The sequence below is a fragment of the Amblyomma maculatum genome, chromosome 6, assembly GCF_055883805.1.
Source record: "Amblyomma maculatum isolate TAMU_Amacu chromosome 6, ASM5588380v1, whole genome shotgun sequence".
Taxonomy (NCBI): domain Eukaryota; kingdom Metazoa; phylum Arthropoda; class Arachnida; order Ixodida; family Ixodidae; genus Amblyomma; species Amblyomma maculatum.
Window position 1 is genome coordinate 96,174,874 of NC_139349.1, and position 11,683 is coordinate 96,186,556.

General features: G+C 42.4%; 1 protein-coding gene across 1 annotated transcript in view; it reads right to left on the reverse strand.

Moving 5' to 3' along the window:
* Window positions 1–233: 233 nt before the first annotated feature.
* LOC146186351 (uncharacterized) overlaps window positions 234–11,683 on the reverse strand; it is a 34,762-nt gene continuing 23,312 nt past the window's right edge. The window contains exons 7-15 of the mRNA XM_084608037.1: window positions 10,985–11,146; window positions 8,865–8,962; window positions 7,656–7,789; window positions 6,740–6,825; window positions 5,083–5,158; window positions 2,410–2,538; window positions 985–1,064; window positions 670–764; window positions 234–285 (exon numbers count right to left, since the gene is read on the reverse strand). Coding sequence (XP_084464163.1) covers window positions 234–285; window positions 670–764; window positions 985–1,064; window positions 2,410–2,538; window positions 5,083–5,158; window positions 6,740–6,825; window positions 7,656–7,789; window positions 8,865–8,962; window positions 10,985–11,146 — 912 coding nt within the window. The remainder of the gene's footprint in view (window positions 286–669; window positions 765–984; window positions 1,065–2,409; window positions 2,539–5,082; window positions 5,159–6,739; window positions 6,826–7,655; window positions 7,790–8,864; window positions 8,963–10,984; window positions 11,147–11,683) is intronic.

Genomic DNA, 11,683 nt, shown 5'->3' on the forward strand with positions numbered 1-11,683 from the left:
TAGCTTGGCTGAGATATCGGGGGATAGGACAAAAAATGTGCGCGCCATGTTAAGAACGCGCTCCGTCGCCCTGTATAGTTTTACGGACTAACGGGACGAGATTTGCGGTGTGGCTTTGCGGGATAATGATTGTGCATTGCAGAGCGTGGTAAGGTACGGTTACGCGGAGGCAAGAAGTTCATTTGGAGTGTCGGTTTGGCTGCTTCGGCTGTTCTGTGGAAGTGAGCCCGCCGTCAAGGTGACTGGTACCCTCTGGGCGCATTCCGCGGCGTAATGCCTTTTGTCCTGGAACGAAGCAAACAAAGAGCGATGTGTTGTCATGAATACTATCATATGCCAATTTATTTGGTTATATTCATTGTAGACTGCGTACTCCTCCGATATTGAACTTTTTAAAAATTAACCGGGCATAAGCTTATCCTAATATGCATAATTTTCATGAATACTGGTCGTAAAATTTTACTTGCGCAAATGCAATGTAAATTTAGGTTAAGATTGTAAAGTGAAATATCATTGAGAATCTGCCTTTTGTCGTGGATTTGGTTGGTAATTTTCGAGACAGTCATAGCACATCCATGAGCCTAATACTGATTTTCGATTCACAGAAACACACCGAGCCATGTGACCAAAAAAAAAAAAAAAATGAAGTTGGCGCTTTAAATTACTTACCTGCTGAAACTGTCCCAGTCGATCCTGTGGAAGAAAGGATGCTTCATTATTTCGAAGAAGCCTGTTGAACGGCAGCCTAGCCGAAGCCGAGGCCTCTGAAAAACAGTGATCGAGTTCTGAAGCGAATTGCTAGACTAATGGCTTCAATGCGACTAAATGAGTAGAGCAACGATACGTCCCCTTCTTTATAAAATTTTAAATGTGGTTTTAGAGTCATCTTTTTAAAGAATGCGCCCTTTAATTGTCAACGAAGTACAGGCGTACACTACTGACCATAACCTTCATCGCCATCAATATATAGTCTAAGTCTGTTACCTCCACCAGAAGTCCAGATATCAGGCTCTTTGCGTGCTGCGGCATGTGCTTGGGTAGAACGATCGGGACCACCTCGGCATCTGCAAGACAATGAAAAGAAAACCCAGAGAAGAGAATGTTAAAAGCTGGCGCTGGAAAAACTGCATAAACGTGTCAAATGTGCAATAAAATATTTTGTGGTTCTGTCGTATCAATAGACGTTTCTGCAGTTCTATAATACATTTTGTAGTAGTGCAGTTTGTTTTCTGTAACACTTTTTGTATCCTGTACATTTGTAGTATTTTTCTGTTGTCATTACGCAAAATTTTGTACACCAGAAATTTCTGTTATCACAACAGGATTGCTGTAAAAAACGACACAGCGATTCCGCTATAAGAACAAAAAGAATGTGTAGTTTTTTTTTTATTTTATTTTTTACTAGGCTCTTCCAGTATGGTAGACATGGCACTATGGACTTGAAACTTGCCATCGCGGTTAGGGGCGCTTAGGTGTTCTCATTGTGAGATGGGACAATTACTGCTTGGAGACTATATTGCTTAGAGCACTTGGATCGATAAATTTAGGCCCCTTTTAAGGCGAAAGCCTTTCTTAACTTGTGGTAAAGATCTCGCGTTCGCAAGATGTGTTCGTGAGACGTCGCAATAGGTTGTGACGTCGACATAATTTTCCCTTTCGGGTGGTTAGAACTTCATTCTCGCATATCGAGGACAGGAGTCCGCCGATATGGCCGACGACGAAACCAAAGAAAGAAAGAAAGAAAGAAAGAAAGAAAGAAAGAAAGAAAGAAAGAAAGAAAGAAAGAAAGAAAGAAAGAAAGAAAGAAAGAAAGAAAGAAAGAAAGAAAGAAAGAAAGAAAGAAAGAAAGAAAGAAAGAAAGAAAGAAAGAAAGAAAGAAAGAAAGAAAGAAAGAAAGAAAGAAAGAAAGAAAGAAAGAAAGAAAGAAAGAAAAAAAGAACTAAAAAAGAAATTAAATTATAACAACTACACAAACACGCAAAATAGATATGGACGGGGAAAGGTAGAGGGAATAGGTAGAAGAGATGGAGGAAAAAAAGTGTTTTCGCCATTAAGCTCTTAAGTGGAGCTAATTGAATCCTCTATTTTTTTTTTTTTTTCAATACCATTTCGCCTTTCTCTCCCTGCCACAAAACCCAAAAATTGATCTTTACACCATTCCATTCTTAAGAATGAAAATTAAGTGGTCTTGTGCCATGCCCCATGGAAGTATTCATTCAATTGTACAAGGAGTGCTGCTATAATTTTGAGCTCATTAATTGCATTTTAATGTTGAAGTCACTATATTTAAATCGGAACGCTCGCATTTGGCATTTAAGCCGGTTAGAGTTTCATCTGTATGCCGAAATTAAGGTGAAAACACATATAGGCGAGACGTCCATCGCTCAGCGGGACGTGGCTTAAGCTCACACTGGTACATGTAGTCCCTGTCGACCCAGTGATCGAGGTTGGTCTTTGCCGAGTAGATGGACATGGGCGTGTGGCGGACGTACAGCACGTACACCAGGATACCCAGCGACCAGTAGTCGGAGGTGCGATCTAAAAATATAAACAAAGAAAAGTCGCTGGTAAAAGGTTATATTTTTCTAACGCTCAATGATGCAAATAAATGTTCAACGCAAAAAAAAAAAAAAAATTAGTAGTGGTTTAGCTCTGGGTAACCCTAGTTGAATTGCGAAAGAAACGGCGGAAGCTTCTTTTGCCTGCTACATTATTCTCTTATCACACCCTATCAGTGTAAGGTGCTACATTATTGGGGACCCTTAAGCTCATCTTTTAAGGGTATGACGCGAGAGCGTAAGCTACCAGCCCACATATGAAGTCATTCTTCAATCAAGCCGCATGGACGTGTCTGCGTGTCGTAGGGGTAACGAGAATGCAAACGGTTCTGGCAGGCTGATTCTGATATCACCCTTCCATACGAAAAGAGCGACCCGAGTTGGCAGCTACTGCCCGTGGAATAGAGGTAACGTGAATTCAAATGTAATGGCAGGCTGATTTTGTTTATGAGGAGACCGTAGCTACGCCTCTTCATGGCGTAGCTACGCCTCTTCACGGCGTAGGTGCGGCAACTCGAGGTCTCGCTTTGGCTGTTGTAGTACTGCTTTCGCAATAAGTATAGAGTACTGTTACGGCAGCTAGAAAAGAAAACAAAGGCTACCTGAAAGATGCCAGCTATTTAGTAACAAGGAATGGTTACTATACAGGAACGCAACTACCCCATTATTACCCACTTCATGTCCCAAAGCAAATGAGGCTGTGAGGGACGCCGTAGTAGATGGCTCCAGAATATCAACCACTTGGGGTTCTTTAACGTGCAATGACGTCGCATAGTGCACTGGCGCCGCCATAGATGGTATCGAACCCGGTTCTCTTGCCTCAGTTGTCAAGCGCCCTAACCAGTGAGCCACTGCATTGTCCCGAATACGAAGAAAGCAAAGAAGGAATCAAGATCGCTACATAACGCACTTAAACGTGGCCGCGTTACAAAGCCAGTGTCAGAATTTTGCAAGCGACTCTGATAATCCAAATATCAATTCGCGACATGGCTTTTTGGTCCATATAGCACAACTACTGTGCTCAAAACTAACTCGAAGGAATTTTTCTTGGTTACGAATAACGCACAAACAGATTATCTTTTTGATATGAGGGTGCGCATCGAAATTGTGACAACTAGAATTCATTTGCACATAGCTGATATATAGCAATAAAGTCGTTCTCTCTCTCTCTCTCTCTCTCTCTCTCTCTCTCTCTCTCTCTATATATATATATATATATATATATATATATATATATATATATATAGAAAGAGAGAGAGGGGGAGCTTCTTTGTTACTATACATATTTTGGGTCATAGTTAAATTTTTATCTACCGTATGTTTTGGCGTACATTGCTTAACTTGCAAGCGATAACTTGTTACAAACAATTCTAAACTAAAAATTATTGACTCGCTTAGCAGGCCTGTACCGATTAAAAATGTCTATGCTAACTACCAAAGCCGGAAATACCACCTCAATCTTAAGTAGTGCTGAACTCAAACACCAGTTCCATGTTCAAATATTACGCATAACATTGCTTCATTTATTCCCGGCGACCACATTTCGAATGCATATATATATATATATATATATATATATATATATATATATATATATATATATATATATATATATATATATATATATATATATATATATATATATATCTCAAGGGGCCCCTCTTCTATCCTTGTCCGCTCCACTGCTACTGCACTGCTACTGTTACTTTTGCGCTGTCGTTTTTCATAATTTGACAGGTACAAACTCATCCCCTTTAGACTTTATTTCGCTCTATTGCGTATGCTCAGCGAACACAATCTAAAAATTGTTTTTAGATGCAATGTCAATCAATCACATGACGTGGGCTGTGCCTTCATACTGAGTCTACGTCTGCTGGATTTGGCCTTTTATTTGAGTAAAAAGAACTATGTACTAACCATTTTCTTATACACCAACATAATCGCTCTCAGTTTATTTGTTAAGCACAGTGTACAGCTTAGCGCTATCGACTTGGCTTTTCTGTTCTCTGTGCATACTTGCCGAGAGTCTTTTCGGAGCTGGTAGTCGAAAAAAAAAAGAAAACTACCCTGTTTACGCGAAAGAACTTTTATTGGGAAGCGAGTTAGCAAAACCACAAGTTGGGGTTTGGAAAAAAAATTCAACGTTGCAAGTAGCCTCCTACTGCGGAGAATGCATAGACATGCCAAGTTTGGGGGTAACCCACCTAAATTGACCAACCCAATGGCCAAATACAGCGGCCAAATTCAGAAAATTCAGTTCAGTGGCCAAATTCGGATGCAGTTAAATTTTGAGAGTCTGGTGGGCCAAATTTTTGGGGTCGCCAACCTAAATTCGGCAGACACCACTGTAGGCCATAGTCAAATTAGGTTGGACACCAATTTTGGTAAAACTTGAACAAGTTCAAATTTCAGAGGTCCAGGAGGCCAAATCCTTTGCGAACGGACAGATACTTGTTATACAAGCTTTACTGCGGCAGGAGTCTATTAATACTTGCTCTAAGAGGAGAATGTTTTAATGGCTTACCGTATACTTCCATCCTTAGAACCTCTGGTGCCATATAGGGTATCGAGCCGATTCGGCTGCTGGACGTTTTTCCAACCTGTGTAAAACAGCAAAACCCCACGCTGTTCCTAATTATATTGCTTTCCAAACTCCTTCGTAATGGCACATTATCTGCTTCTAGTAATAAGTGTTTTTAGGCTAGTTGGCCCATCTCAGAGTTCATTTAGAGCAATAAGACTCCAAAAAGACTCCAAAGTACTCCGAGGGGTAAGTCTCCTGCTTTGTGGAAAGTGTAATATATTTATCATCCAGTTTTTTTTCTTTCAGTTAACACCGTTAACCCGATGTAGAAAAAGGGACGCTGTCTTTTTTTCTTTATACCGAGGGAACAGGTTAATCATCGTACCGTTGCTAAGCAGATAGCGCCTCTGGGTTGTAGACTAAACTATAGTTCACTATTCCAAACTGCGCGTCTACGTCGATTTCTTAATTCGGAAGCCTCCCTATAGGGACCACAAGCCGCTATCATTAGCGGCTTGTGGTCCTTAGCACTTTAGCAGGAGCTTAACTGTACCCTTAAATTTTTCCCAGGCATGTACGTAATTTTGTACGAAGTGTAACAGTGGTTGTAAACTGTCATATCGAAATGATAGAATCTCTCGAACAAACACCTTGGATGGATCTTGGAATCTGTGTTTCGAAAATGCAAATGCCACTAAAACTTCAGAGAAAAATTCATCAAAGTTATATTTTTAGGGTATGCGAGTTTTAGCGAATTTGCCACGAACTATTGTATTCTGTATTTGTTGCTGCTGGCAACCACCGGTGTGCGGCCTTATTATTTTTCATGTACTGCACAGAAATATCCCGTGATTCTATTTACGCTCAGTGTTGCCGAGACGCGGCTGTTATCATTTTTTTTTTTGTCACGCTGGTTGCATCGAGGTGTATCGCGGATGGTTTAAGCCACACTCGTCTCTTTGCACAATGTTATGCTAGTCACCTTTTGCGTCGTTATCTAGATGTTTCAGCGTCGCCTTCAAATTGAGCGCTGACAGAGGTCAACCCATTACAGTATTTAGTACAGTGAAGCCCAAATCTCTTCGAGGCTGCCTATAGCCTTGTCACTACCACGTGACAATATCTAAATGTGCTGGTGTCTGCTATCAGTATATGAGTGCATAGTTACTCGGGGTGCGGTTGTAAGGGTGCGGGATGTGCGCGATTTTTATGTCGCTGCACTCACAACTGGCCACAGGTAAGCTTAAGATATTCATTTTATTTTATTTTTTTTTTTGCCAAGAGTGTCGGGGTAGCCGGATACAGTAAGCACTATAATGAGTTGTAGGGATTTGATGTGTGCTCACGGGTGCTGGGCAGGAAGTTCTGACACATATTTTGCGCCTTTAGTCAGTTTCGAAAAGGTGCTTTTTCAGGCGATCTCACCCCAGGATCAATTCCACTCGAAAGGATAACACGGGGCAGCGCCTTTGTTACTCTCGTTATCTCACTGCTTGTTTTTATCATCCCATGAGCAACTGGTAGCTTTTGGCATCATGCCGTCGTTTCTGGTTACCTCGACGATGAATATGCATCGCGTCTCTTTCACTAAGGGAGACAAATACGAAAATGTTGTAGGGGAGAAGACGCTATGAACGCGTAAGGCCTCCAAACTCACGGAGCTGAAGGCGAAGTCGAACAAACGCGCGATGCCGTTCATGTCTATGAGGATCGTCGTCGGCGAGATGTTGCGGTACATCATGTCTGCAAAGCAAGAGAACGTGGCAAGCTTCAACGCGCTAGTAGTTCCTGTCCTTGCGAAAAAATTACAAAATTCAAACTATTAGCTGGCAAATATTCAGTGAAGCCTACGCTTGTTCTTATCTCCACACCCGAATCCCATGACGCCGCTACTGGAGGGAGAGTGAAGGTCTAGACACAAATATTATTGTACGTGCGATTAGAGGTCTATCTGCATATTTGCACCCAACCAGACTGCAGATCATCCCGCCGCATGTCGCCCTGAAGGTGGCGACATGGACGCAATGAATGCATATCGAAAAGTATAGTTGTCATTTCAAGTGTGGTGGCTTCACTACCCTTCAACCAATGAGAACACTCACTGCTTAGGTGTATCACCTCCCGCCAACCAGTAGCCAAATTTTATGCGTTGCGTTTTTTTCGCCGATAGGGGCCTTAATGCTGGCGCATTAACTTTGTTCCAGAAATCTTTAAGCGTCTATAGGGCAGCAACGGGATGCGACCCAAGGAAAAGAACGCGAGTGTGCTTTCAGATGTGAATAGCCAGGTTTGTACTGCATGCGCCTCTAGCAGCCTTCGCCCAATAATTGTAGATGTGAACTGTCGTTTCTCATCCAACGCATACAAAAGCTGCAAGCAGAACCAGGGCAGAGTAAAGGAAGCATGATGTCCAATAAAGAGTGTCACGTCCGTCAAAAATCGATTCTAACCCGCACACTTAGTTTTGATCATTCCATATTGATCTCAAATAACAAATGAATGCGACCTGGCTTTTCGCCACTTCCATTATATTGTGAAAGCAGAATGCATGTCTAAAGAATCGAATGCCGCACCTCTGTCGTGGATGTACTTGAGTGCGTATGTGACTTGGGAGACGATATTTACAATGACGTCATCCCGCAGCGCACCTTCTTCGAGAAGAGATTGGAGCGTGCATCCCTCGTAGTACTCCGCCACGAAACAGTAACTGCAAAGCAAGAAGTGACAGGCATATGTGAACAGGATGTGAACAACTTCCCGGCTTAACATGTACAGGGCAGAAGGAGACAGTGACATGCATACCACACCGTGAGTACATGTGTCCCGATGTGACACAGCTGCATTCCCCATGAACTTATAGCGTTGGTGTAGTCCAACAGAATTTCATCATGACTGGATGCGTCATGATGTATTGCAGTTGCACTCGCCTATATAGTGCACGCCCCCTGAAGGAATGCATCTGCATGCACTCAGGGAACATGCATTCTGGCGTACTACAGCTGCGTTTACCAGGAGTGCACTCTCTTTTGTATAGCACTACATATCCACATACACTAGGAGAACATGCGTCATCACAGCTTCATTTTTCATGAGCGCATTCTTTCTAATTCATTTTATCTGGTTAGAGTGTATAGCTGTATTTACCCTGAGCGCACGCCATTCGATATAGTGTATTCGCATGTACCACGGATGCTTAAGTCGTAGCGCACAGCTATATTCACAAATTACAATGAGCGTATTGATCTTTGTCTAGGACATGGGTACTGGTGTGACGCAGATGCTTTTAAAGTGAGTTAGTGTTCCAACTCAACATGTGCTACATGAACTAGAGCATCTCTCTATGAAAACATTCTCTTCGTAGTTCCGGCGGAAATCGTTAGCGTTGTCCTTGAAGAGCAGGCGAATGCAAAAGTATTCGCCTGCGATACACCGCAGCGCTGATTACGGAGCATTAACTCCCTTATGTAGTCGTCTTCGTAAAAATGTTCGTATTTAGCACAGGTGGTCATAGCATTTTTCACGTTGGGACCTAACCTTGTACGTTCTTTGAAAGAGTATGAAAGTGTACTGTGAGCGTGAATCCGGAACTGAGTGCTCAGGAAGGAGGTTGGACAAGAAGGAGCTATTCAGAAAAGCTGGCGCCTTCACTTCAATCAAGGAAAGCAAGAGGGCTCTTTAGCCGAGCAGATGCATCCTGAGATTGTTTTTAGTTTTGCTTTCAAATAATGTTTATTCTCTGTCTCTCCAGGTTGAATTAATGCGAAACGCACCGTGGATCTTACCATAGAGAGGTGACGAAAAACGACTTGAGGCCCACGATGAACTGGCACTCGGACACCGCCTCCCAGACCTTTCGTTCCTTGGCAATTTCTCGTTTTTTCTGCTCATCAAGAGGCAGACAGGACAATGATTCGAAACAGTCACTAAGCGTTAGATAGCATCAACTAAGTGTGCATGGGGAGCGCCGTCAAACCGACCTGAAAATCTGGAAACTACACAGTGTACAAGGCGTGTACAAGGCATATGATAAGTACTAAACCAGCGCACTTCCACTTTAACCAAATGTCATAAAATAAGCAAAATTAGGTTACCATGAATATATAGGCCTTTTATAAATCGTTAACAATTTGTTTACGTGAGGAACGAAGCAAGTATCACAAGATTTTAAAGAAATTGGCATTTTTTTTTCGCCTGCGAGCAAAAGGAATAAGCGTTGCTTTCAGCTATGGTTCTGAAGCTTGAGTGCACTTTTTTTTTTTTTGCTTTGCAGCAAGGGTTGTAATAAAACGAAACGCTGTGTCTGTCAATAAACATAGCTTGAGTCAACGGCCGTGTTGTCGTGTGTATTTATGCTCGTTCATTAAAAATTAGGGCTGAATTTATTTTCGTAAATACCATAATGGTCCAACATGACCTGCAATGTGCATTGTCGTTCTATTAATCATTCTCTGTTCGACTACAAATAAAACCAAATGTTTGCATGGAATGTTCATATATTAAGGATGGCAGCGAGGCTCAATTTATAGTTGCTTATCATCATTTTCCCCTTGAAATGTGCAGAATATGGTGGGATCGTGCATTCAAATGCATTTAATAAGTGAAGTTAACGTCATCAGACTGCTGCTGGTGATTTAAGTGAAAACCTAGAAGCTATGACAACCTATCACGAAAGTCGTAGGTTATGAATGTGTCACTGGAGTTTCTTGACAGATGCTATTTAATGCGTTAGAAGCATGACAATCAATCCTGTTTCGAAAACTCGTTTCTCAACTTTTTTTTATATCAGTAATGATTACTCTGCAAGTTTTCATTTACAGTTTCAAACTCAGTAATTACTCTACTTATTTTTTCGCAACCAACCAGGCTAAAAACTATGGCGTTATTGCTTCTCAAGCCTGTTCCAGACAGGTTCGTTATAAGAAAAGGAATTAATATGTACGCAGATATTTCACTATGTCGCAAGTAACATTAATGAAATCATGAACGAGTAACGGAAGGAAATAGTGCGCGGGATGGTATGAAACTGTTCTTAAGGGCAATGTAGGTAAGAGATCAGAAGGCTTCGAATTATTGTAGCTTTATATAAGGCCGCCGCACTCTGTCATAACCCCCAAAACAGTGATGAGAGCCGTAATTTCTGTACTGCTTTTGATGCACTCAGTACTTCACAATACGGAAGAAACTGGACGAAGACAAAACCTAAAGAAATCAGCGTGTCGAGAACAGCATGTATAGTAACTTTGATGTTTTCTCGACAGAGCTTGCTCCCAGAAAGCCTGCCAAGCATCATCCAACTTCTGAGGAGGCTCTGCATTGACTACGGCAAGCGGCTTTTCGCTCACTTCTTTTTTTTTTTATGTTTTATTGCGAAACTGAGTGCTACTCATGGGAATAGAATGAATAGGTGGAAGTAAAAATAAGCAAAAATGGCGACCATCGGCTGTATGACAACGCGTGGGGCTGCAGTAGACGAAAACCTCGATAATGAGGGTGCCAGGCTGTTCCGACTTTGTAATACAAAATGAGAAAGTTACAGGCTGGCTGTTTTCTTCTGACATTTACCGACAGTCGAGCCGAGACTATAGGCAGTGCGAGCAGTCATGACCAGATTTCGGCTATATGTGAGACCGGTACATAATTGTATGGTTGCTCCTTGTCCCCCCCCCCCCCCCCCCCCCCTTTCTTGTAGACAACTGGAGAACGGCCAAAGGCCAAAGCAGTGGATTCGTAAACGGAAGCTCCGCGTGGAATGATTCCGCCACCCTGATAGTCACTCGTATCAATCTTTTTTCACAAACACCGAAACAGCAAAGCGGACCCACCACATTTTCTGCTGCTAACTTGAAACGCTTACTGCTTGCAAATCTAGCGTAGAGAGGTCGTGTGCTGCAAGTAACGTTACCGATCTAAAGCGCCTCTTCCAGACGATCTTGAGGATGGCCCATTCTCCGGAAAAGGTGTGTCGGGCGCTGCAAACGAGGTCCTGCTTACGCGCGCGCAGAATGTCGATGACAACGATTCTCGAAAAGGACCATTCCCTCAAGCTCTCCAACCGGGGCTTCTCCTGGACACGCGCGAAAGAATTCAAGAAGCGCTCGCCAAGCTGGCAGAAACGTGGCACATCGCATGGAGGCACTCAAGCAGCAGGTAACACAAGAGGACCTCTGCTCCAGAACAAAGGTGTCTCCTTTGTTAAAATGCCCAGACGATCAGTACACATGACAGCTTGTTCGCCCGGTCATGTTGATTACTTCACGCCGCATATGCCACATATATGTCATGCTTAAAAGCAAATATATCCCACTGGGGCTACGACTGCGTGCCATTTGTTTATTTATTTATTTACAATACTGCGAATCTTCTTACAAGACCATAGCAGAAGATTTTAGTACAGGTCGAGCAGAGAACATATATACATATATTTCATGGGCAGCACAACACGACATAAAAGCACGCGTATGAAAAAAGGGGAAAGAATTACGTGTGCTGAAATGACGTACAAAGCAAACAGATCGGCAATAAGAAACAACTTCGCAATGCAGTGCATATCGCGTAAATTACCAAAATTGCACACATGACCGTTTTCCTATCAACAGGTAGC